The sequence below is a fragment of the Megalops cyprinoides genome, chromosome 11, assembly GCF_013368585.1.
Source record: "Megalops cyprinoides isolate fMegCyp1 chromosome 11, fMegCyp1.pri, whole genome shotgun sequence".
In the NCBI taxonomy this organism is placed as follows: Eukaryota; Metazoa; Chordata; class Actinopteri; order Elopiformes; family Megalopidae; genus Megalops; species Megalops cyprinoides.
The window spans coordinates 25809381-25835962 of NC_050593.1; the positions used below are offsets into that span (position 1 = coordinate 25809381).

The window sequence follows — 26582 nt, forward strand, 5'->3', positions numbered from 1 at the left end:
ATGTGTTTGCAAATGTGTAAACAGAAAGGCACATCCCGTGAAGAGCAGGAAAATAATTATGGTCTGTGCTGCATGATTATAACAAAGTTAGGAGATGTAATAAAGTTTTGCTTGATTGCATTACGGATGTTATGTTGGTCCTCCTGACTGAAAGGATTATGTTTAACAGGGCCTTTGTCTGAACCTTCAGCACCTCTCGGAAAGCACTGCAAAAGAACATAGACACACGCATACTGAGAGGCTCCGTAGGAGCTTCTTCCCCCAGGCTATCAGAACGCTAAATGCAGCCCATACTGGAGTATAACTTCAGGACTACTACAGCACCCCCAATAACATCACTCTGTGTTCTACAATCATCACCCTGTATTCTAACTGGTATCTCAGTCATTTATCCTGCAGTGTGGTATAATTCTGACCTAGCTGTCTATGTAGCTTTTACTCCTATCTAGCTCCTTTCTTCCATGTATAGCATATCTTCCTTAGTTATATTCTTTAATATACATATTTTTCCTGTTGTGAGTTTTGCATAGTCTCCCCTGCTGCTGACCATCATTTCACTGCTTACTGTACATTGTACCTTGGCATGTGTCAAATAAAACTTTGAACTTGAACTTGATACACACATTTACACACTCCTTATATAACATCACTGACTCCCATAAAACAGTGCATCTAATGCATCGGATTTGGACATTTACACATGTTGCAAATAAAACATCACTGTCAGAATGTTCAGAAGTCCATAATTTCTCTGTCTTGCACTGAACAGCTTTTCTAAATTGCAGCTGTTCATGTGAATGTTCCTGTGAAGAACCCAAAAGAATTTAAATATAATTCAAAAATGTCATCAGTAAGAAGAGCTGTTTATATCACTTGTATTCCTGGTGTTGGGTAGGCTCCAGGCCTGCAGAAAGAAGAGGAAGGTGTGTGTGTGTGTGTGTGTGTGTGTGTGTGAGAGAGAGAGAGAGAGAGAGAGAGAGAGAGAGAGAGGGGAAGGTTGCAAGTGAACTGGAGTCAGAGCTACCACAATAAAAGGAGGCAAGTTAAATAAATATAATGAGATGCTATGTGATCATTGTTAATCATAGAAATCATCAATAAACAAAATGATTTATATGACCATGTGCTTTTAATATATACTACAGATGCGATTGATATGATAAATTACAGTAACAGAGAGGTTACAGGATAGAGATAAAGTAAAAAAGGGTGGAGGAGGAATGATCTGTGCTCTCTGTGACATCAACCTCCCCCCCAATACACACACACACACACACACACACACACACACACCCATCCAACAAATGTAGGAGCAAGCTGGAGTTTAGCTGACAAAAAAAATACTAATTGCTTCAGAATGCTTCAGCAGGACGGAGAGCCAAACTGATCATCACACATGAGTCACTCTGCATTACAAAGCTCCCTGTGACTCAGATAAAATGTAATTAGTCACATGCTCACGGCTTTGCGTAACATGTCTATTTGCTAAGCGGGCAACTGGGACGGTTTACAATGCACGAAAATTCTGTAGCCCATTTGTGCAACTGGATCTTTACGTGGAGCAACTGAGGTAAACTCCACTCGAGGGGACACTGGCAATGTCCCCCACAAAGTATTCTATAGTCCAAATCTACGGTTATCTCATTCTGCTGCTCAGGGTCGGCTGTTTAGTTTACATATTGCTTAATTACACAGCGCAGGGCTTCCCAGCTGTGTTTGATCCACAGGGTTTTGCTGTTCCCTCATGATTCGGTCCATTAAAAAAAGCCACTGTTGAGTCAGCATGCAGAACCAAGTGATAAGAATCAGATGGATGACTGGGAGGGACCTATATATGTGGAGCGTTCCCTACTTTTTTGGTTGTGTTTCTGCTGAGTGCACCCAGTCAGCAGCTCCCTCCCTCCTGACAAAGGAGTGTTCTGAGCCAGCAGTCGCTCTGACTTTGGGACAGGCACACATGACACAGACTCCCAGCATAACCTCCCAAGAAACCCCTAGCTCATGCTTGGCTGTCATAGGCCATAGGCTGTCATACTGCCCTAATAGACTAAACCAAACTTGCCCTGCCAGTTAACTCTCAGGACAGCGTTCCTTGCCATCAGACCAGGACACACTCAGTCTTTGGTCCAGCTGTGGTGACTGGCCTGACTACACTTTAACAGATTAACTGACACAAATACATACCTGCAGCCCTGTTCAAGTGCTTGCTCCTTGGTCCACTGTGCTCTTGTGTCTGTGAAGGTGTGTGTGATCTTGCAAAATTTATTCTTCAGGAAAACACCAGAATGAAAGGAGGCATGCTGTATGTCTGTTTGTTTATTTCAATTGATGATAGCAGTTACCATGACAGCAACAAGCATAGCCCATGGAGATAAAAACACGTCCCTGAACAGAATCATACATTGCTTGGCACAAGTAACTGGGCTGAATCACAGCTTAACAGCACAAATATTTCTGGTGAAGAGGGCAAAGCCCTTACCCAGCCCAGCACAAATGTACTTCCATGCATGTTCTATTTAGTTTAACTCAACACTCCAAATTTACATCAGAAAACTCATGCTACTCCTCCTGATTCCAGCATGTTGTTTAAGGTCCAGTTCAAAGTCCAGATGATGCAGTAGTGCAATGGATGTACACTAAAGAAACCATGAAATTAGGCCTTCTATTCATTCCTCCTGTTCAAGTTATGCGAATCCCTACAGCTACAGTATGAAGTTTTTTTTTAACATTGTGCAACTGCTCGTGGAAAGAACAGAACAGCGGAAGGTGATTTTTCATTAAAATTTGACTGTGACAGTTTAAAACTATGGAAGAAAATGTGTGCATTTTCTAATGAGAAAACGTACAACACAATAAACCATTATATGGATTTATAGATGATCAAAAGAACTGAAGAGACCATTAAAAGTCACTACAAAGAATTTCTTTGTCTTTGTCTCCATTTTAAATAGACTTGAAGATGTGAGTCACAGAGACAGAGACAATTTACATGAATTGCATTATGACATTATTGTCATTTAGCAGCCACTCATATCCAGAGCAACTTACAAAGGTTATAGTTTTGTCTATTTATACAGCTGGATGGTTTGAGGTTTAAGTGCCTTGCCCAAGGGTATAACAGCAGTGTCGCAGTGGGGAATCGAACCAGCATCTGTTTGGTTACTAACCCCGTCCCCTACCACTACATTACACTGCTGCCCCAAGAGTGCTTTTTGTCGAAGATCCCCACTGTACCTACTGAAATTTAATTAGTGCATGTTGAGATATATGCTTTGCAGATTCGGTGTTTAAAAGTGTTTCGCACCAGAAGTGAGGTTCAAACCCACACAGACATGCATCCACTAGATCTTAAACCCTGTGCCGTAACCACTCAGCCATCCTGGTTACTGCACAGTTAAAAATGACACCCCTTCACCATCACTTATTGTTATAACTATAAACTATAACCCATACTTGCTGATGGGCCAGGGGAAATCTTAGTCCCTGATGTAGCAATCACTTTATTTTACAAACAGGGCAATGACCCAGTTGTCAGGCATCTTTATAAACAGTCTTGAAGTGTCTTGACTGTGTGCAGGAGGGGCAGCTCAGGCTAGACAACCAGCAGTGAGTGAATCCCAAGCAGAGAGAACAGTCTCAGACAGTAACAGACAGCAGAGGAATGGAGAGGAGACTCACTGAGATAGCCCTGTCCACACTAGGAACTGGAAACAACCCTCTTGTCTACTCCTCTCTGGGCACTGGACTCCTGCCAGAGATGTAAGTGGAGAAAGTATGAATAACAATCAATAACCTGTCATAAACGATTACCTCTATTGCCATGTTTAGATTACCACCACGTCGACTACTGGTAATGATCGCATAAGTCTGATTCATAATGGGTATGGGTTTTCTTCACACTCATTTCAAAGGCCATCGTTATGTAATTGACTTGAAGGAAATCGTGGACGCATCCATACAGCCGGGTGTAGTCATGCTTATCATTCTGAGGTAATACCCAGGAGGATGCTGCGCGCTGGCCTCCTCCAGCGTCTCCGAATCACGTGAGCGTGTGTCTGAGAAAGTCGCAGTGCCTGGCGCAGCTCCGTCAGTCAGGAGTTTTGCTGCCTTTTAAATCACTGCTGCTGCTTCTGTCCATTTCTCTTTTGCAGCCGAGGACCGGGAAGAAATGAATCCAGGGCAAGCAAGGAGAAAGTAGGACTGTCAAAAGAATTTCAAACCCTGGGATTTAGTTCCAGTGGAAACTTATTTCAACAACTTTCCCGAACCGCGGAGTTGTATTGTGGCATCCTTTCATGCGCCAGCTGTAGATACCTTCAAGTGCCACTCCCGTCCACCTGCTACCTAGCCGCCCGTGGAGAGAAGAGCAGGAGTGCCGCTGGTGAGGTTAAGTTTAATGTGACATTATTTTCGACTACTTTTGCGCTTTGTCGGTGGGGGCGCATACAGAGTTAATGATATTCGGAATTGAAGGGGGTTAAAGTTATTCAGAGCGTCGGAGTAAATCTCCAGATGGTTCAGAACTTTTCTTTGCAAGAGTGAGATAGAAAGAATTACTGGGGAAAATAATTTGATATTCAGGATTTAGCTAAATCATGGGGTAATCTTACTTAATTAGCGCTGGATTTCGTCAAACGATTATATCTAGATAAATCGAATGAATACCGAAAAACGGGAGACTTCTTAAAATAGTTATGTCGGGGTAAGTGTTTTAGTCAAGGCTTTTTTATACCATAAATATAAACCTAATTTCGACCTGAACGGAGAATTCGGTCATCCGTATATGTTTGCGGCAAATAATACCCAGGACATGCCCCAGATCGGTTCCAGGTTTCACTTAAATATTAACATTCTAGAGTGATCGTAACATACATCAAAATGTAGAGTCATTGAAAGAATATTTCAGACGCCTAATTTTACATATTGACCCTTGAGGTGAAGATGGCTTTGTTGAGAAATAGTATAAGCTGAAAATAGTATAAAAAGTATAAGCTGCGTTCACGCGCTCTTGTGCGCAATGAAAAGTACTCGTTTTACCACTTCAGTAATACTTATAGCAAATATGAACGTCAATAAAAAAGCTAATAATTGTCAACTTTGATGTCTTTGTCATAGTTCTTTTACACGGATAAAACCATAGTGTAAACATTATTCAAACAATCAAGGCTGGAATTAGAGCTCAAAGTTCAAAGCGGGTACTGTCCACTTTTTATAATTTGCAAGGTAAAATAAAATGGAACATGAAGAAAATTAAGGTTTTGTCGCTCTGGATACACTATTCCAGATTTATTCACCTTGGAAAATGTTCAAATTGTTCAAAGACTGATATTGGTTAACTTTCAAAACACAGTATGTACACAGTATGTAGTATATTGGGTTTATTTTGATAAATTAATGTTAATATTAATGTAATGATAATATTAATAATAAAAAATTCTAATATCTTCAGTTTGTAAATATCTTGCGGGGATTTTCAGCTTAACAAAAGGAGCAGCGGTAAGTAAAAGGTCAGTTTCAAACGTCAGTAGGCATGAGCACTGGGGAGAGTCCCTGCAGCGGAGAGAGCGCAAGCTGACTATCGCTCGTGCTGTCTCCAGACAGTGGGGCGCTTGGACTCTGGACAACTTCCCAGGAGCAGACCAGCGAGGATACGTACTAGGGCACAGACTGGACCTCGACCTCTGTAGTTTCTTGCTGAATAATAACGTCTCTTCCGTCGTCTAAAGCAGTTAAAATACACTTGGCAAAATTCCACCGCAGATCAAAATTCCAAGACAAGTCTTGTCCCTATGTCTTAAGTCTTGGGGGGGTCTAAAAATAACCCTGTGATCTGTTTAAGATGTTTCCGTTTTCCAGCACCAGTAATGGCAAGGACATGTGGTAATTTGCTGTGTTGATCTCACTGACCAACTATGCTTCAGTCCAAGGGGATGTTTGTTAATGTTTTTCTTTGGCGTTGTATGCAGCACCTTCACACTAAAGGGTGCGGCTTTGCCAGTGTCTCTGCGCCCGGCTGGGCTGGCGCTTTCCTTATTCCGTTACATTGTTGCAACAGAACATGGAAACACAGTGATCCGTAAAGCTGACGCACGATGTTGCTCTGTTGAGGTGAAATAAACCAGGACAAACTGTGAAGTTGCCCAGAGCTGAAGCCGGTTAATTGCCCAGAGCGTAAGTGTTTTGTTTTCAAACCGTGCAAACTCGCAGTGGGTTTTCCATTCATACAAGGGCTACCTGCCAGTGAACATAGATGTGCACAAAAAGTAAAACTTGGTTAATTGTATTAAATGCATCTCTGCAGCATTATACGATTAGACACATGCTTTTTCTTATTCAGAGAACCAGTTTACATATTAATGATTTGAATGTGAAACAATTCAGGTTAATTACCTGGCTCAAGGTACAATAGCAGTGTCTCACCTGGGAATTTGCATTTGAATTGTGGCCTTGCCCCTAGCGGAGTGCACCACCATTTTCAGAGGGCTTTTGCCTAAGTGTTGTCAAACAGCGAAATTGTATCCACTATCCAATAGGTCAGATAGTGCTTAGACAAAAGTGTGTCCATGTACCTTGTCTCTACAACATACAAACAGATGGTGGGTATTTCTGCTGCCCTTTGTACCGGTCAGGCAACTCCTCAGAGTCTGGACTGGGCACAGCATGTTCAACCTCCCAGCCTCTGTGGACGAGTGTGGGGGTGGGTGAAAGGCCTCCAACGCAAAGGGCCTGGACACGAGAAAATGGAGAAAAAAACTTAGGTCTGAAAGCTAGATTTGGTAGAGGACTAAGCTGGACTCAGCATGGATATTCTCACCCAATCAGAAGTAGGGAGAAAATGAGAAAGTCGCTACTCCACACTAGGGTAATACACCACTGGTGAAATCATGCTGGACTCCAAGGGAGGTGGCTCATATGGAATACTGTGCGAATACGAAGCTTGATGTGGTATGTTTACCGAAGGAGGAGCATTTTGGCCATTGTTTTAAGTTGGGCACTGAGACATTGGCGGTTCTCCATGGCTCATGAACATTGAAAACCCCCAAGTGATTTCAGTATTTGTCACCAAACACAATGGAGTTTTTTTTTTTTACCTTGGACCCACCCTCTGAGTGACAGGGTCTATGAGAGTGTGGTTATTATTTTTAATAAGTATCCTTCATCTGCTTTTGCTGTTATACATGATTAAAAGAATTCCACTTTAAAGAATAACCACCCATTTGCAGTTTAAACTCTCTATTTTATCATTCTCTGACCATATTTCTTGATTGTAAAATATTTATACATTACACACTATTAAGAAAAACTCTGCTGCCAACGGGTCATCCTTCGTAAAATTTGTGCGTGAGAATGTGTGCGTGAATGAGTGTGAATGGGTGTTGTCTGGTTTTGGGGGTTAATTCTCCTGTGGCCACTGTGGGGAATAGTGCCCCTTCAGTGGCTTAACTTTAAAATCATTCAGAGCATCAGTGGTTGCTGGGGATTATGATTCAGCAAACTGTGAACCTGTGCTTTACATCATTGTCACTGTCACATTTATCCTGGGGTCAGTCCATCCTGGTCACAGTTATGGTTGAAATAGAGTAACTGCCTTTTCGCATGCTGGGCAGAATAACGTGAATGCCATTGCACCTGAGCCACTTGCCACCTCACTGACACCTCATTACTCTCTGAGAAACTCTTCCTCTCACAGGAGATGTAGACAGCTCTCCTTGCCTTACCTGTCATCTTCTCTCTCTCCGCTGAAGGTGCTCCCTCGGCATGGCTCTCCAGGTGTTTGCCCTGGCCCTGTTCCTCATGCTGCTCTGTGGTGGCCAGGGCGCCCAGCTCCACAGCGCTCTCTTCAGGCCGCAGTGGCCTCTGCTCCGCATGCCCATAGTGTTGCCCCAGAGAACAGAGGAGAGGACCACCCCTCAGTTCCTGTCCCAGGCGAAGTTGGAGGTGTCCTCCCCTTGCGGGCCGGACTGCCACAAGCGCGCCCCGACCCCGAGCTACTGGGACCTGCGTGACTACCTGTCCTACGAGACCCTGTACTCCAACGGCAGCCTGACCGAGACCGCAGTGGGCATCTATGCGTTCAACCCGGCCGACTTGCGGAAACCAGACCCAGGTCGTTCACGGGCCAAAAGGCAGATCTATGGCCCTGACAGCCGCTTCAGCATCGTGGGGCAGGACTTCCTGCTCAACTACCCCTTCTCCACGGCGGTGAAGGTGTCCACAGGCTGCACCGGGACCCTGGTGGGGGAGCGCCACGTCCTGACAGCAGCGCACTGTGTGCACGACAGCAAGACCTACGTCAAGGGGGCGCAGAGGCTGAGGGTGGGGTTCCTGAAATCACGGCAACGGGACGCACCCCACGGCAACAGCACCCGCGCCGCCGGCCGACCCGACAAGATGAAGTTCCAGTGGATCAGGGTGAAGCGCACCCACGTTCCCAAGGGCTGGATCAAGGGCAGCGCCAACGACATTGGCATGGACTACGACTATGCCCTGCTGGAGCTGAAGAAGGCCCACAAGCGCCGCTACATGAAGATTGGCGTCAGCCCTTCCGCCCGCCAGCTGCCCGGCCAGAGGATCCACTTCTCCGGCTTCGACAACGACCGCCCGGGCCAGCTGGTCTTCAGGTTCTGTAAAGCCCACGAGGAGACCTACGACCTGCTGTACCAGCACTGTGACGCCCAGCCGGGTGCCAGTGGTTCTGGGGTCTACGCCCGCCTGTGGAACCGCCAACGGCGACGCTGGGAGCGCAAGGTACTGGGGGTCTTCTCGGGACACCAGTGGGTCGACCGCAACGGCACCCCGCAGGAGTTCAACGTGGCGGTCCGCGTCACCCCCCTGAAATACGCCCAGATCTGTTACTGGATCAAGGGCAACTATGTAGACTGCAGGGATGGGTGAGAAGTCTCTAAACCCAAAACATGCATGCACACATACGCACATACATAAATACACACGGAAACACACAGACATACACACACAACTACACACAAACACTGCTGAAATGCACTGATTTGTTATATTTGAAACTATTTTTATAAGGAATTTTTCCATTTGGACAGTTCCCAAGTTGGACACTGTGTTGAGGGAGAGTGAATAGAACGATGGAGGAAGAGGTCAGAGTTCATCACCCAGATAGATGCTGCACCTGGGCTTTTTCCAGTTTAGGCGGTTGGGAGTCGGAGAGCACAATCTCCGGTTCTCTTCTTGTGTATTCCCAAGTAGGGCTATGTGCGTATGTGTGTGTACAGCGATACGGGGCTACATGTGCTGCAGCAGCCTTGCTCTGTCCCCTTCCAGGGAAGTTTCCTGGTGGGGGGTTTCCTGGTGATGGTTACAGCTGTGTTCCAGCTCAGCATTATCCCTCCCACAGACAAGGCAGATAGTATGACCTTTTCAGGCTTAAAAGGACAAAGCACTCACATGTACCCTTAATACTCAAGCACAGAGTTTAGGGTCCGGGGTCAGGTTCTGTAAGGGCTGCTCTGATGAAGGAGACAGCAAAAAGGTGAGACAGAGGTTCGGCATTGGAGCACCGAAACAGATCAGAGATCACAGGACAATCACACCAAGAGAACACTGATAGAAGAGATCAGGGCCAGAGAGCACTGACAAAGACAATCTGAGACACAGAGCACTGATACAGAGAATGAGGACTGGAGGCCACCGACACTAAAATTTAAGAATGTAGGACATTCTCAGGAGAAGGGGAGAGAGAGAGAAATAAATGCACTGGTCAAAGACCGCACCCATAGCCTATTTCAACTTTACTGGTCCCTGTTTCTAATAGACTACTAATCATAAATCAGCACACGGAGACAAACATTTAATCAGTTTCACTTACTCTGAATATCCTCTCTACACAATGCAAGAATGTAAGAACGTGTATCACTTATCCTTATCCAAAGGTGCTATTCTTTGCTTTGAAGAAAAACTGTAAAAAAGTAAATACATTCACTGAACTCTTGCCTGCCGTGTAATTATTTCAAGATGGTTGTAAATCGTGCTGTAGTGATATGTTGAAATGCGGGGACATGCTTGTGTAGAAATGCTTGAATATCAGAACACGTCAAATGGCTCCCTCCTTAGGCCACAAAGAGTACTGACTTCACCAATTGGAAAAGAAATGGGTGGAATTATGCCTGACATTTCACTGAAAAGCCCCTTTCAAATGAAAATGATGCAGATTCAATTATACAAATACAATTATTTGTACTAGCTGGTGGCCTTTGTCATGATCATGTTTCTAAATAAAACAAAATCAGGGAACTTAAGTTGAGACTGTAAATCATTACGTTTAACTACGTATTAAGTATCACAGAGGTAAGAACAAATATCATCATGAATCAACGATTTTAGATTTGTAATGTGAATATAACCAATATATAACCAAGTTTAACACTTTCCAAAGATCTAGAAATACTGACATATACTATGGGACAAGCCTCACTGAGTGACAAAGATGTTATGTTTAGAGGACTGGGCTTAGAGTTTCAGCTTCAAATCAGATGGGTTTATACTGTTGAGGAAAGCACGGATTTCCAACAACAAGTATTCAGAGGTTTAAATTGATGAAATGTAGAGCACTGTATGAGCACATTTGATGAGCACACAGCAGTTAGCCTGAGGTGTAGTGAGGCAATAGGGAGAAAAAGAAAACTGTAAAAACCCAGTGTTTTCACAGCATGTACAATACCTTGATATGGAGTGGTCCTTAGTGGGAGGTCAGACAGACACCCAACTGTTAGCAATGAACATGGGTTCTAGGAGTGCAAAATGTGGAAAATACTGTTTTCATATAAAATTAATGTGAGAGAACTAAAAGTTGCTGATTGGATAGCTATGTGTTTGCTGAAAATTGTACAAACTATATGGTCATATACTGAGCAAAGTTGCACAAATGCACAACAGACACATGGACGATTGCAAATATACAATTAACAAATCTGTAATCCAAAATTTCACAAGTTTTTGGAACACAGCTTCTGGTTGTTTCTCCTTAAAAATCGACAGGGTTCTGGGGAACAGTGAACAGTTTTGTGCCAAACTTATATGAAATCCATGCATCACTAATAATGACCAGACCAGAAGAGAGACCAGAAAACACTTGTGAAGGAACCAGCAAAGGACAGAACACATGAAACCCAACCCAACCATGAAACCCAACCCACATGAAACCCAACCCAAAAACATAATCCTTTCAAACTTGTTGATGGGGCTAAAAAATGGTTTCAAAGATAGAAAAAACTTACAACTATGAATTAGGAAATAAACCTTAGTACAGAATACCACACATTCAGATGTACTTGAGGATTGAAACCACAACCACAAGGAACTCGGGGATGTTGTGAAATGTCTGTCTCTAGGAGAAGGGAGAAATGGACTATGTACCTTTTTAAAAATGTCTTGTTACAAGTGGTTATCAAAATGAAAGGGTCATGTTAGGGTTAATCTAACATGGAAAATTTTGTGAGCTCTAGATAATTCCTAAAAAAATAATACAGATTAAATGCTACGTCTGGGAGAACTTTACTGTGATGCTGTACACAATGCATTCTACACACTCCCACACATACACACAGGAGCTGCTCCTGGCTTTAGTCTCTTTCCTATGATCTGTTGTCCCACAGAATGACAGAGAGGGGGGGGGGGGGGGGGGGGGGGGGAGAGAGGAGAGAGGGAAGAGTGACTGATTAAAAAAAAAAAAAAAAAAAAAAAAGACACACACACTTTACATGTCCACAAACAGAGGATCTCATGTTTTGTTTTTATTTTATTTTTGTATGCCATTGGCATTATTAAAAATGCAGTCTGTGTGAAATACTGTGTGCTGAAAGATGGCCTTAGGCCCCACCCACCCAGACACACCCAATAGGCCTCAGGAATGTGAGCGTATGCTCACCCTGGAAGCCCCACCTTCCCACAACTCAAGTCTCCTGGTGCATTCTGGGATTTGGCACTGAGAAAAATACAAATAAAGACAATGGAAAAGGTGGCCTGATTTAATTCAGAGAGAAAAAGGCTGTGTGGTTCCAGTAGAGGATACTGGATGAAGGAGCTTTCAAAGTCACAGCCAAGAGCACTCTTGATATGATCCAAACAAAAAAAAAAAAAAAAAAAGCTGTAACTTTTTGAAGAATGAATTCACCATCACGTAAAAGGCCTGTGATTCTCCTTCCTGCTCTCTCTGTGATTGGCCCTCTTACTGTAACACACTCTCCTGTCGGCCAATTGAAAAGAACAGGCACTCCTGAACAGTATACAAAATATAAAATATTTTTAAATAGATATAAACATTGCATGAAAAATAGAACCGTATCAAAATAATATTTCTGAGTCCCCTTCCCCACCATCCATCCAGAGTTCTCTGCAACTGGGCGGGGAGAGGCTAAGGGAGCAAGTCTTCCCATGCCTCCCTATCGCTTGGCTGGGCTCACTGGGACTTGAGCCCCAGGCTGCTGCCTCCGAGGGGGTAGGAGTAGGCCTTGCCCAGCACAATGCGGTCCCGCAGTAGTTTGAAGAGGACGTAGTAGTTGCAGAAGAGGATAAGGCCCAGGGACAGGGTGTGGTTCCAGCGCTCAGAGCGCAGCAGGGAGTACAGTTGGTACAGGACCACGCTGGACTCGATCCCAATCAGCAGGTTTAGAATCCGCAGCGGTTTGTGGAATAAAAACTACAACAGGAAGACAGGAGACAGATTTAGAAAAGGAAAAAACTCCACAAGGGTAAGGTGACAGTTGTGTGCATGCAAGCACATGCATGTAAACACACACACGTGCACACATACAGGATAGGATATGAAAAAAGCAGTCAGCTAAATGAATACTGAATACCTTACACAGAGGCGTGGATGACTTACAGAACAATAACCAATCAGATACCTCATGTAACATAAGGGAGGCTACAGGTGCACACCCACACATGCACACAGACTTACATAAAACCTGGCATGGGAGACGTCCGAAGGCAATGCTACATTGTAGGGACCCACTGCCTTGTAGAGACAGCGGCTATGTCGCACCAGCACCCCCTGAGGCCAGATCGTGCTCTCCGACCACCTGGGAACACACAGCCATCCTGGTCACAGTCCATACCAAACTGTCACTGCACCAACCCCTACTGACAGGAGGCACCAACAACAGGCCTTTTAGATGTCACAATTCTCTTGTGGATCTTTGACCATGTGTCTCTTGGGAACCTTTGTGACCTCAGCAGGTGTATGTACTCACAGGTGCTGTGGGGCGTTGCTATAGGAACCATGCTCCAGTTTGTGCCAGCGGCCCAGGTGCGCTGCGGAGCGATGCAACAGGTCGCAGTAGCTGGGGGGTAGCAGCTGGCTCATTAGCATAACGAAAGCATTGATCCATACCATGATCAGGTGTTCACACGCCCAGCGCATGTCGTAGTACTGAGTACTCTGTAAAAGAGCAGGCGAAAACGCATTACAAGGGCTAACATCAGCTTCAACAGTTCCTAACACGGGGTCCACAGAAACACTGCAGGAAACACTGCCTTGATAACTAGCTAGTAACATACTTTTCAAGGGACAGTACAAGCTGCAAAAATTCAGAAAATCAATGTAGAATATAAACACAATAAAGATAATACTACAGAGATTTATCAATATTGCAACATGAGTAATGTTATTGCAATAGTTTTTAAAACACTAATTTACTTTGTGTCATAAGCAAAATACATGTTAATGTACTGGGGACATCAAGTGGATCTAGTTGGTATTACACATACATACATTACTTCAGGTCAGCCTTTTAATGTAATGTAATTGTAAAATGGCAATTTGATAGTAAATAGTGTAGTATAGTGCCTTAGATGTATGACCTGCTCAGGAGCCCTACATAAGATATTTTTAGTACAAACACTTAACCGCTCTGCCCCCGGCTGCGTTCGGGAAGCCACGTAACTCGAGCGAGAGGCGGGATGGAGGGGACTTACTTTGACGAAACAGAGAGGCAGGAAGGCGACGTAGTAGGCGCTGAAGAGCGAGTTGAAGAGCACCTCTTTAATGCGCCGGTTGAAGTCGGTCTTCAGCCCCTCCACCTCGCTGCGGATCAGCTCGGGCGAGAGCGGGCAGGTGTGGGCTGGGACGGAGGCCGGGCTGGCAAACTGCTCCCGCAGGTTCTCCCGCAGGAGGGTAAAGAAGTCTTTGGGTCGGAGCAACGAGCTGTCCGGGGCGTCCTGGTCTAGGTAGCCGCAGTCCGTGGGCACAACCTGCGACCGGCTCTCCTGGTGGAAACAGCAGAGCGGCACATACACCCCAAACCTGAAACACAGAGCCAGAGAGTTACTGATACAGTCCAACCTGGAATGCAGGCGGCTACTAATATACCCCAACTCGAAATGCAGAGAGTTACTGAAACCCCCAACTTGGAGCGCAGAGAATTACTGATACACTCCAACCTGAAACACACAGTTACTACTACACCCCAATCTGAAAAGCTGAGTGTTACTGATACAACCAGATTGTGAGCCACTGTGAACTGATGATACACATGGGGAGAGAGAATGAGACACACTGACCCTGAAACAGTGAGTGCTACAAATATGCATCAACCCTCAAAACGGAAGTGAAAGATATGGTGGGGTTTATAGGGCAATCTCATTTTTGAACTGGTATTAGATAACAGGCATATGGAGAACAGAAAATGAGCAGAAATGAGTCAAAAAAAATTCTCTACATTTTTAAATTCGACTTGTGTCTTAATCGCATCACACAATTCAAAGACTGAACCTTCAGCAAGGTAAAAAGATCTGCAAATCTCATCCGTTAATGTCATGTTTTCAAACTGTGCTGTCCCTCAATTTACCACACCTACAGGTACAAAGCAATCAGAGGAAACAGCGGCTAACACTCTCAGTTTCAGTTTGTGTTACCAGAGCAGTAAAGCTCTTACAGACGTCTTACATTTTAACAGATGAGGTATGCACATGGCCTGATGGGTCATTAAGTATGGAACTATACACACATAAGTAATGGTAATTTGACATAAACTGTAATAATTTACGAATGTGGAAACTACTTACATCCTGTACAGAGTTAAACATTACTCTAAGAGTATATGACATTATCCTTAACTCCCCTTAAGCAAGGAAACCTTTAACTAGGGTTTTGCATTTTTTTTTAAATGGAGGCCAATACAGCACTGTCTTCAAGACTAATCTAACAGGAAACCTCATTACCCACAAATCGCACAACTATTCAGGATGTGAAATAATTATCTCTAAGGCTTGGCTTTGGTTTGATTTATTTTGGTGTAAACCGGTAGACTTGTTTCCACAAAACTCCAACTAAACAGAAGAAAAATAACCACATCTATATGTGTAAATTCAAAGAGAAAACATATGTTATTAAATGCTATTATATTTCTTGTATTGAACATCTCGCAGACAGAAGTGTGGTGCAGTGGTAAGGTTGCCAGTTTGATTCTCAGGTGGGAAACTGCTGGTGTACTCTTGGGCAACGTACGCCACCTGAATTGCTGTTAATACCAGCTTATATGTATGGATAATATGTCAGCTATGTATCTGGATAAGAGTGTCTATGTAGGAAATGTGATGGAAGAAATGATTACACAACATCAACTCATATGATGTGATCAGGATTGAGTGAAACCACAAAAACCAAAGTTCACATTTGTTGCAAAGTCTTGTTGCACCAATGGGCTCAAAATATTACATTTTTATCATTTTCTAATCTTACTTCAATTTAGCTGTCACTGTCGACTTGACTTCAAATGGTTCAAATGGACTTCAAGTCTCATTCCAAACACCCAGATGATTTTTCTTACTCCTCGAGCTACATAAATTTCCAGTTTGGGAATTTTTGTTTTACAAATGTGTATTCTGATGTAGTATGCTATAATACAGCTATGTACAGGGGGGTCTACTTATTTGGACAGAAGTGGCGGTAATCTTTGTGAATGTCTACTGATTGCAATGTTTTGTATTACATTGCTATTAAATATTAAATTTGTGGGGGAAAATCTAAACTGAAACATCAGGGTTCAGATATCACATCAGTACACTTACTAATTATCCAATTTCATATGGTAATAAAGCTGTCCACTGCTCTACCCATCAAAAAAGTCTGACTGATAACATGCGGGCATATTAAGGCATTACCTCATATTTACTCCATACAGTAAACAAAATAATAACAACATAAACCAATTAAGTACATGCTGTCGACTATTTGGCCAGTGTAAACTCAGTCCAGAAAAAAGAAGTATGGTAAGAAGGATGTGTGACAGGTGAAAAATAGTCAGTTTTAACACAGTTGTGTGTACAGGTGTGTACAGAGGCAAAAAGGAGAGATAAGTATAAGTGTGTGTACATATCTATATATATATATATATTACTTATGCACAGGTGTGTAAAAACAGCATGAGAGAGAGGCCAGTGTGTAGTGTAACAGCAAAAAGAGGCAGGTGCGTATATGTGTGGTAAAAGAGTGACAGAAGTGAGCTCGGGGAAGATAAGGACCAGAGAGGATGAGTCAAGTTTGAGAACAGCAAGTAACAGGTGTGAGTAGCCACAGATAGGTGAGGCAGGTGTATGTATGAGGTTTGATAGAGGTGTGTCGAGTAAGGGAAAGACTCACGGGTAGCCCAGGAACAGCAGGTTGAGCACCGAATGATCTCTGAAGAGGTTGACGAGTGTCCAACAAAGAACCCAGCCACACAGTGTGAGCAAGGTCAGCCGAGCTGCGATCAGAACCACGTACCGGACCAGCGAACTGGAGCCTGCCTGCGAGGCCTGTAAGACACCAGCACAGCAATTATGTACAACACCTACACAGAATCCACACACCACACAGAACACACATAACCCACATCTACACCCTGCACAGAACCCAGACCAAACACACACACACACACACAAAAACCCACAGCTGGCACAAACACACACCCACACATGGGGTCTCTCTGAAGTCTAGGGCAAAACAATCTCTGGAAATTCCAAAAATTTCTACATTTGTCTTTCAGTACATTCTTCAGTTCCTGATACCACAGAGGAGAATGGGGTTCTGGGACACCATGTACCACAGACGAGAAGTGGTTTCCATCAGAAAGGAAGTGAAACTGGACGATGAGACTGATACATATCCATCTCTATAAAAGGTAAACTCCAAGGATTGGTTTCTTCAGGTTTTGCATTTTAGCCAGGCAATGATCAATTTTGCCAAATTTCCACTCTACATACAATTTCACAGTTACATTTCATTTCAAGGTTTTGCATTTTTTCCTATGATTGTCCTTGTACAAAGCTAGATAGGTTGGTAGTAAAGTCATTATACTTTTAAATACACTGATCAGCCAGAAATTCAGCCTCAATTCAAATGTCCTGAATACGGATATGCTACACATTTGTATTTCAATACTTTTACAGGACAATATGGATATCAGTTATCTCTTTACAGACAAATGTTCTTTTCTGTCATTTCAGCTTAAGAGAGTTAACCTTGTGTTGCCTTATGGGGTACTGTATATGGAGGTACTGAACAGATATTGGGTTGCCACATAAAAATTCATCCACAAACTCAAAAATCCATTCTGGAGTTCACCAAGCCTGTCTCAATCAGAAACAACACTGTCAGATGGTCAGGGGGATAAAAGACACAAACAAATGTGCTTTTGGATCAGAAAGAGAAATGGAAAGTACCTCTGAAATGATTGTCCACACCAGTCTCCTGGCCAACATGACAGTAATGAAGATGATCAGGTGGAAGTCCATCAAATGGAAGTTCTGCACATAAAAAGTATGCAAAAACTCAAAAAGTGAAGGCTGGCATAAGCAATCTATGAAAAAGACTCCATAAACTGAACCAGTATCTCCCATTAAGCAGTCTCCTGTAACTGAAACAGAGCAAAGCCTCCACTGACACTACCTCAACAAATGACTGAAATGACTGAAGTCTCTAAACTAAAAATAGTCTAAAAATTGTGCAAATATATGGTGGTTGCCTGAGAGAGTGTGCAAGAGTGCACAGTATATGCATGTCTGCAAAAGGGTAGGAAGGTGTGAGTAAATGTATGTGTGCTGCAGTAGCCAGAGTTAGAGACAGCTGGTTGGCTGTGAGGTGTGTGTGTGTGTGTGTGTGTGTATATGTGTGTGTATGTGTGTGTGCGCACGTATATGTGTGTTTGTGTGTGTGTGTGTGTGTGTGTGTGTGTGTGTGTGTGTGTGTGTGTGTGTGTGTGTGGTGCAAAGGATGGCTGTCGGGTGTAGGAGTGCTTGTATTTGAATGCGCAAGTATAGTTACCAGTGAGGTAGAGGCAGCAGGCTGGCTGTAGGGATACCACCACACAGTCCTGTATATGTTAATGTACTGAACAAACAGCGCCACCAGCAGGTAGAGGAAGAGCAGGAACTCGAAGAGCAGGCTGCCGTCCAGCGGGAGGTCGGGGATACGGGAATGGCGGACAGGCTCTGGCGTTATGAGGGCCGTAAGAGGAGGTGCAGAGAGTCCCACAGAGTTACTGTTCCTGGAGGGGGGGGGTTGTAACAAACCCGCTCAGAGTTACTGCAATGCACAGGGTGTCAGACACACGTTCACAATTAAACTCCTGCAGAAGGTGGCGCAGAGGCACAGACATTTAAAAGAGGGCAGAAGCACTCCCTGGGAGGATCCCCTCACTGGTAACATTGACAAGAATGTGTGAGGAGTCTCTTGACGAGTTGCGTAGTGTTAGTGCTTCTCCGTAGCTGCTGGCTTTTTCTTCCTGTGAGAGTAAAGTGAGCGAGAGTGCTCTCCAGCCCTACTGCTCAACATGTCTGTGCTCGCTGGCCGCTTCCCTGAGGGAAATATTTCCCAAATCACACACAACCACTCTGCCCGCTGCAGAGAATTGTGGGCCTCCCTCACAGGGAAGCAATGCATTCTAGCATTTCCCGCTACAGACAATCAAACTTAAAACTGACAGAGAGACTGTACCCACCGGCAGACAATGTTCTTTAGACAGTGTGCTTAGTTTGTGTCACCTGTAGGCAGTGAGTCTTGGTCTGTGTCATCTGTACGCAGTGAGTCTCGGTCTATGTCACCTGTTGGCAGTGAGTCTTGGTCTGTGTCACCTGTAGGCAGTGAGTCTTGGTCTGTGTCACCTGTAGGCAGTGAGCCTCAGTCTGTGTTACCTGTAAGCAGTGAGCCTCGGTCTGTGTTACCTGTAGGCAGTGAGCCTACAACGCCAGTCAAAAGTAAGGACACACCTACTCATAGAAGGGTTTTTCTTTAATTTTACTATTTCCCACATTTTATAATAATAGTAAAGAAACTCAATTCAAATCAAAACTATGAAATTACAGGAATTATGGAGCGATCAAAAGGGTTAAAGAAATCAACAACAATTTAATTCAGTTTTATTTAGAAAGAATTTCATACAGACATCAACTTCACCATTTATATTTGTCTAAGAATCTAAGCATAAATGTTAAGATCAAAATGTCTCTGAATGCAATGTTTCCAATTATCTTAACCAGGTGTGTCCAAACTTCTGACTGGTACTGTAAATCTGTGTTAAATGAAGGCAGTGTACCTGAGCCAATGTTACGTGTACTTCAGTTATCTGGCGAGATAATCACCTGTTCCTGAGGCCCGTGCCGTTGCTACAGTTGCCCCCAACCAGAGTCTGCAGTGAGGGCAGGGCGGAGCGGCTCAGCTGCTGTCTACTCGGACCCCTCCGGCCCCCGGGCATGTCCAGTGACCCCGGCGACCCCGGCTGCTCTCCACGGCGACCTCACAGCCACACCCACTGCTGCCCAACCACTGCCACACACCAGTTCCGTTCAGTTAGATATAGAGATATTGAGTATCAAAAAAATAACACACCATACCACACATAGACATAGACACAGACACACACACAGACACACACACAGACACACACACACACACAGACACACACACAGACACACACAGACACACACACACACACACACACACTCTGACACCAATGGCAGGTGTCTGAGCAAACTACTAGAGACTGCAGAAGAGATAATAAACCTATTTTTGATCCTGTCACTTTAGTGTTACCTGCAGGTTGGCAAAAGGAATCATTTTTTTTTCTTGATTACAAACATTACAAACACTGTATACAGTACACCTGGTTCTTGCTTTTTTAAACAATGTCAATGTTGTAAATGTATTTGTTCCTCTATAAATAAATCACAAATATCGTATTCATAAAGAGGAAACAGACAGGCTCAAAAATTGATTAACATTTAGTCTTCCACGTTCCTTAGCAGAAGTTACATCCACTAATTTGTCCTCAAAAGCCAAAGCATACAAGAAGTGTGACATTTAGATCGAATACCTACATTTATCAAAGGACTTGCTAATCAATCCAATCAGTTTCCGGAGAACAAATGCATTCAATTTCCACGCAGCAGAAGACCCCCCCCCCATGTTTCTGCTCTCATCCTACTGGATGGTGGATAGAGGCCCGTTTTTGGAGCAACAACAGCTCTGAGCCTGCAGCAAAGTCCCTCCCTATCTGCCCAGGCTGCTCCGGTGGCACTGGAACTTTGGACTCATTACCTCTACAGTAGCACGTATACCCATGTTTCCATACAAGGGGGGGTAATGAACAGTATCTAACGTTTCACTAACACCAGAACGCAATTTGAAAAATAGCCTTTAAATTCTGAAAACTACCACACATCATCACTGTTACTCAGACAATGATATCAAATGCACCTGTGCTACGTAGTTGGCTGTCCAGTTTTTTTATTTGTATTAATTTGTTTTGCGTTTATAAAATGGAGTGGAGTAGGAACTTATTTTCTACTATCTGAGTATATCTGAGGACTTGCCTATAACAGTTTAAAAATATTATCCTGATGGCGCATGGTTTAACCATGATATTACCTCATTATACACAGTGAAAGAAAACTTAATTTGTTCTCTGTGTGCCACATAGCCAATCCTTTCTTTTTTCACTTTAAACTTCAATGAATGCAAAGTGCATTTTGGTACAGTTCGATGTAGTACATAAACACTGTAACCAACAGTCTTCTTCTATGCATGCAGCTAACAAGCTAGCAAAATGCTAACAGAGAGCTTCATTGACCCACTAGTGCCATTTATGGTTAAACTGTATAATGCATATGAGCATGACAGTGAGCCCATAACACAGGGCGTAATTATATGCCAATTTTGTCTAATGGGAGAAATTAACTGTTCCAGTCGGTGTCTCTGTACTGCAAGAGCCAGCACTTGAACAGGAACATCATTTTAGTTGTATCAAACTAAAAATTATTCTAAAATTGGATTTGTTTATGTCAAATTAGTAAGTGCGGAAATAACAATAAAATAAACCATGCAAGTAAGGATATACATTATTGATCGGGCTACAGATGTGGTTACCTTTTTACCTAGGTATGGTAATCAACCAAAATCAGACCTTTTCAGTCAACATTGCCGCATATCACTCTGCACCTGACACAGATCTGTGTGTCCCAGTTGTTCAAGACACATCTATCTAAATGTATAAAGATCTGTCTAAAAACACTGTTCAATATTGTTTATGAAAATGTAATACCCAGTCAAACAAAATGACCATATGTGATGCAAAGACATTGTCATGATGCGCTGACTGTTATACATGTGCACAACACTACACTCCACATGTGCTCGAAGGTACAATTGCAAAGCTATAGTGTGCAGAATGTGTCATTTAGTACCACTGAATCTTGCAATGTGGCATAATTAGCATTACATTTCTGTGTAATATTTTATTATTTCACACATATTCATTTCAGGACCAAAAGCCAGAGATACTATTTGTCAACAGGCGCCTATTCTATTGGGATGGCAGGTATGGTGTGTAGGTGCAGCTATGGGTTGGTGAGACATAACCAAAACCTACGCAGCACTGAGAGTTTGTTACTTTGGGGGGTTTCAAAACATCAGTTCTTAAAAAAAAATCCATCAGTTGACCTCTTGTAACTTGTTTAAGAATTGACAAGATATTATTTTGAAAGATGATAATCATCTATTCAGCCCAACTAGGCTCATCATCTTGTCTAATGTCTACAATCACTAATATTTAAGGGTTAAAGATCACTGTGGTCTGATCTGAATCTTGCTCTATGAGACAAACATGAAAATATTAGCACAGGCAGTACATATTAAAAAAAATCAGTTGACTTCTACTTCAACAACTGTCACTGACATTAAAATACAAAGGAAATAAAAGGCAAATGACTAGCCTTTAAAAATTGGGTTACCTTCTAATTGGACTGTTCTAGTTTATAACATTTGGAAAGTATCAATTTGTTGGTTGTTCACACTTGCAAGTACAGAAATGTGGCTATGCTGTTAAGCCTGCTTTATTCTTACAGATTTGATTCAACTGGCATCTTAGTTGAACTAAAATGTCACACTGGCATTACCCTGAAGTGTGCTCTTTGCACCTGTGTGTGAGTGCAGCTTTCTCTATCCTTAATGTACATCGAAGTACAAAGGTGCATGCTGAAATGCAGAGATAGATAATGTACTGCAAGGCAGTGCAATGGAGCATCCTGAACTGAATTACCTGTAACAGCAATGGTGCTTACTAGACCCACTGAGGTACTACAGTAAGCATGCCTACAGGACACCACAGTAAAGTATTGTTCAGATACAGGCCTATTAAATTATTATATTTTGCAGTGCTAGTACGGGACGTGAATTCTATGAAAACTGCAGTTTTGCAGACATTTGCTGACTAACATTCAAGCTCTCACCAAAATCAGTCACTGTTGTCAATGCCCATACAGTACTGTGACAAAACTTTCTCTTAGCTTTTGCACACATGAATGACACAGGAGAGAGCTGAGGACAAAATTTATGAAACAAAATGCGAGGATCAGTCCATCCCAGACTGGAGTATTAAAGGGAAAAGACACGCATCAGCGACCTGACGTGACCCGCATCCAACTTTTCCCTCAGTACCTGAAGTAGCTGGCGACCTACATTTGTGGGCCGGACAGTAATTTACAGGTTGCAAACCCACACGTCTACAAAACGCTGTTCTCTGAGGATGTCATCATTAATCGTAGTTAATTATTTCTGAAATACAGCCATTACATAATTACCGTCAATCATGAGCTCTTCCAAACAGCTCGCGCAGGCACTCGCGCGTGCTTCCTGTTTCACACGTTCTGTTTTATTTTGGACCCTTTCTAAGCAGTAAAAAGTTGTCAGATACACCAAGCAATAATAGTATTTAAAAACGTTACATACAGTGTGCATTATTCTTCCTAAATGTAATGCAACATGGTTTAAAACGGCGTAGAAAGCAAGCTATCTAGATTACCGTTAATATGCCTTCCACACAGGAAGGGTAATTGCTAGCTAGCAGCTAGCTTGCTACCTTCTACGAAAAAGAACAGACCGCAGGTCAGGATTTTGTATTTGAAACTTTCCATTGCATGAGACATGCCACATGCATAATATATACCAATGCGAACGCATCCGTGTAGCAGAATATAGGTAGATGTACTTACGCATCAATGATGAGTGGATGGTTTGAACGCTGAGACATCAGTCAGTCGTGTGGTAGTGGTGGGCAGCCAGCAGAACAGAGCAGAGAGGGAACATTTGTTTCTCGCCTTGTGTTGAAAATTTCCCTTGCTGGATGACCTCTGGTGCGAAACTCTGTCGGATAGGTGTGTTTATTAACACACGTTGCGGTAAGAAGATAACTGTTTTGCCCCAAAGATTGTTATAACGCTTTAAAAACTTATGTTTGCCCGTGCAGCAGACCTGTCGCCTCCACACAGCGACCGACGTGGCAAACCTGCAACTTCTTTTTCAAGACACGTCATCTGTTCCGCGACGCATCATTACGCTGCGCAATCGCAGTAAAGGACAGAAAACTGGTGTTTAAGGGCGTCTTGCTTTACATGGTAATAAAGTGGGTGGCTGATCATACTCGTTATGTTTATGTGAACAGCCGATCCACATGATGTGTAGATTATTAAATAAGCGCAGCGTCCGTGTAGCACGACGACCTAAAATATAACTAGATTCACACACATGGAAAGCCCCAAACTTATCCTCTTAAACCGGATTTATGTAGGCTACACAGTGCTTCGTTGAAGAAACACCTCTGTTTTAGTATTGAATAGAATTTCATATACTCGGTGTTACCAAAATGACGCAAAAAAATTAGTTTATGAAATTAACTGCTGGTGGTGGAGAATATAGCACACCGAGGAAATACTGAGTTTGTCCCCTAATAATACATTTTGAATAAATTTAGGGCCATTGAACACGTCACAATATAGATAACAATGCAATCAATAATTCAATAAACAATGACAAACCAGACCACCAAGGCCGACAAGACAAATCGCGTTGTAATGATCAAGGTTTATTGAGTATATTACCTCAGATGCATGGAACCGGCATGAGTTATACTTTTGATTTAATTGCCAAATTCATTTCATGCACCAGAAAATTGTGGCATCCTGGAAATGTACAAGAGGTATATGCAGTATTGCATATAGCATAGATACCATGATGCAACCCTCACCCACAAAGTGCTCAAAATAAGCAGTTACTGGCAAAAAAAAAAAAAAACAGATCTAAATTTGAACTTTTTGCCACTAATTGTAAGTTTGTTCTACAAAATGCTTATTTCATTCCACAAAAATCCAATTTTGTGTCATGTAATGCTACAGGTATTTCATGACAGGCAATTGCATTCCATGGAGCTAAATGGAGTATGATACACATACCAATAATTTCATATGTTTCCCATGGTTTCTGCTTTGTACTGCATTATTTGCACAATATTATTTTGTGCATAAAACACAGCAGGATGAACTATGGCCCATGTCACTAATTACAGATCTCCCCTTCATTTGACGCCTACCCCAACTGAAGAAACATGCCATCTAGTGGTTTCTGATATGCAATACACCAGTGGGCTCATTAAAACCATTGCAGAACAATCAGCTGAAGAGATCTATATATCATATACATTTGACGTTTTTTTTAGGAATTATATTATATTATATTATATTATATTATATTATATTATATTATATTATATTATATTATATTATATTATATTACATACTTGGCACATGAAGAGAAAGAAGCTGTGGGGATCTATAGCATTGACTTTGGAAGTGGAACGTAAATGGTGGATGATTTAGAAGACAAAAAGGTAAAGTAATAAAAGTGAAACTGAGATTTTGCTTACATTTTAGGAGAACACAAAGTGAATTCCATGGTTTAAATAGAAATCTAAGTCTAAACTTAAAAACCCTTGTCGACATTTTCAACAACACAAACCTATATCCACTCTATTGAATGTGAGTGTTTGCTTCTCTTTAAAAAAAAATCTAATTCACCTCAGTCAGAAGTGTTGCTCACAGGTCTGCAGATGTATGTGCCGTGGATCCCAAAAACACATGCACTGATCCAGAAAATCCCAGAACCCCTCTGCTGGCTTCATGTTGAGTGAATAGTGTGCCCAGTCCATCACACATTGTTCTATGCCAGGGAAGTCTGGAAAATGTGTTTAACTAGGTTTGTTGTCATTTGTACATGTGAGGCTGTTTTTTTTGGCATCAAGTAAATTACAATGTGTGACACCACTGTGACTACACAGCCGTGGAGTCAAAAAGCCACGATACACAGATGAAGTGTGATCATTCATGGTGTATGGCAGTCCATGCCATATCACACCTCTACATCAGAGTGGGACATAATTTGCTGTACTGAGTGGATGGTACCTGTCCTCACATCTGCAGTATGCTTGCTGCCTCCCACAGAATTGTAATTGTGTGGCAGCCATTGAATGGCCAGTTTATCTTTAACCAGTTCATGTTGGAATGTCTGCATACCCAGTTATGAAATGTCACTGTAAATTGGTCATTCAGTGCCAAACCAATACATGTACCGATAACTTCATCCTGCATATGCGCTGATCTGGTCCCAGTGAAGTTCTGGTGTCTCTGCAGTACTTCTGGAAACAGCAGAATGACAATGCCAGAGACATCTCATTTGGATGTGCTGATCTTGTGCAGGGGTGGTGATGAGATGGAGTCCTGGTTGTTGTCCATCAGGAGCACCTGTTTGACTGTATCATGACTGCTGACATGATATTGTTGATCATTTTTATGCTAATTTCCCCTTTACACAACCCTATTTTAGACTTGGAAATAGTATATTAGACTCGTCTCACCATGGCTGCTTCTGCTCTGGTCCAAGGGCACTGAGGTGAGATGAATGCAATCCTCCCATACACTTACACACAGCCAACAGCTATTTTTTCACACTACAAGTCACACAGTGGAGCAGCACTTATCACAAAGTGGAGTGGACACTAAAGGATAAGTGCTACTCCCCTGACGTCATGCAAGCAAAGAAGCAGGCACCTGGCCTCTTTCAGAGTGCCTGAAAATGGTAAGAGAAGGGCCCCCTTGTTGACATACCCAACCGTATAAAAGAATTGACCCAGTACCCAGAAAACTGGATTTGAACAGGAATAGGCAGATAGAAATCAAAAATAATACAAAGGTGCTCAGAGACAAAATTATTCTTTTCTATCAGCCTGCTTAAGGGCAGGTCCAGGTCA

At 42.8% G+C, this 26582-nt stretch overlaps 2 protein-coding genes across 3 annotated transcripts; one reads left to right on the forward strand and one right to left on the reverse strand.

Moving 5' to 3' along the window:
• Positions 1 to 4103: 4103 nt before the first annotated feature.
• LOC118785608 (serine protease 23-like) lies at positions 4104 to 9852 on the forward strand. Its single transcript, XM_036540417.1, has 2 exons — positions 4104 to 4381; positions 7746 to 9852. Exon 2 carries the CDS (start codon positions 7759 to 7761, stop codon positions 8893 to 8895), a length of 1137 nt encoding a protein of 378 aa, XP_036396310.1. The 5' UTR covers positions 4104 to 4381; positions 7746 to 7758; the 3' UTR covers positions 8896 to 9852.
• A 1916-nt stretch (positions 9853 to 11768) lies between these two features.
• Positions 11769 to 23787, reverse strand: tmem39a (transmembrane protein 39A). Of its 2 annotated transcripts, none has more exons than XM_036540408.1 (9): positions 23497 to 23787; positions 19591 to 19774; positions 18275 to 18491; positions 17674 to 17757; positions 16613 to 16767; positions 13948 to 14275; positions 13224 to 13411; positions 12932 to 13052; positions 11769 to 12667 (listed from the first exon to the last, which is right to left on the reverse strand). In XM_036540408.1, exons 2-9 carry the CDS (start codon positions 19701 to 19703, stop codon positions 12428 to 12430), a joined length of 1446 nt encoding a protein of 481 aa, XP_036396301.1. In that variant the 5' UTR covers positions 19704 to 19774; positions 23497 to 23787; the 3' UTR covers positions 11769 to 12427. The 2 variants fall into 2 exon arrangements, with proteins under 2 accessions (XP_036396301.1, XP_036396300.1); XM_036540407.1 differs by having other exon boundaries at positions 18275 to 18497.
• Positions 23788 to 26582: the final 2795 nt, after the last annotated feature.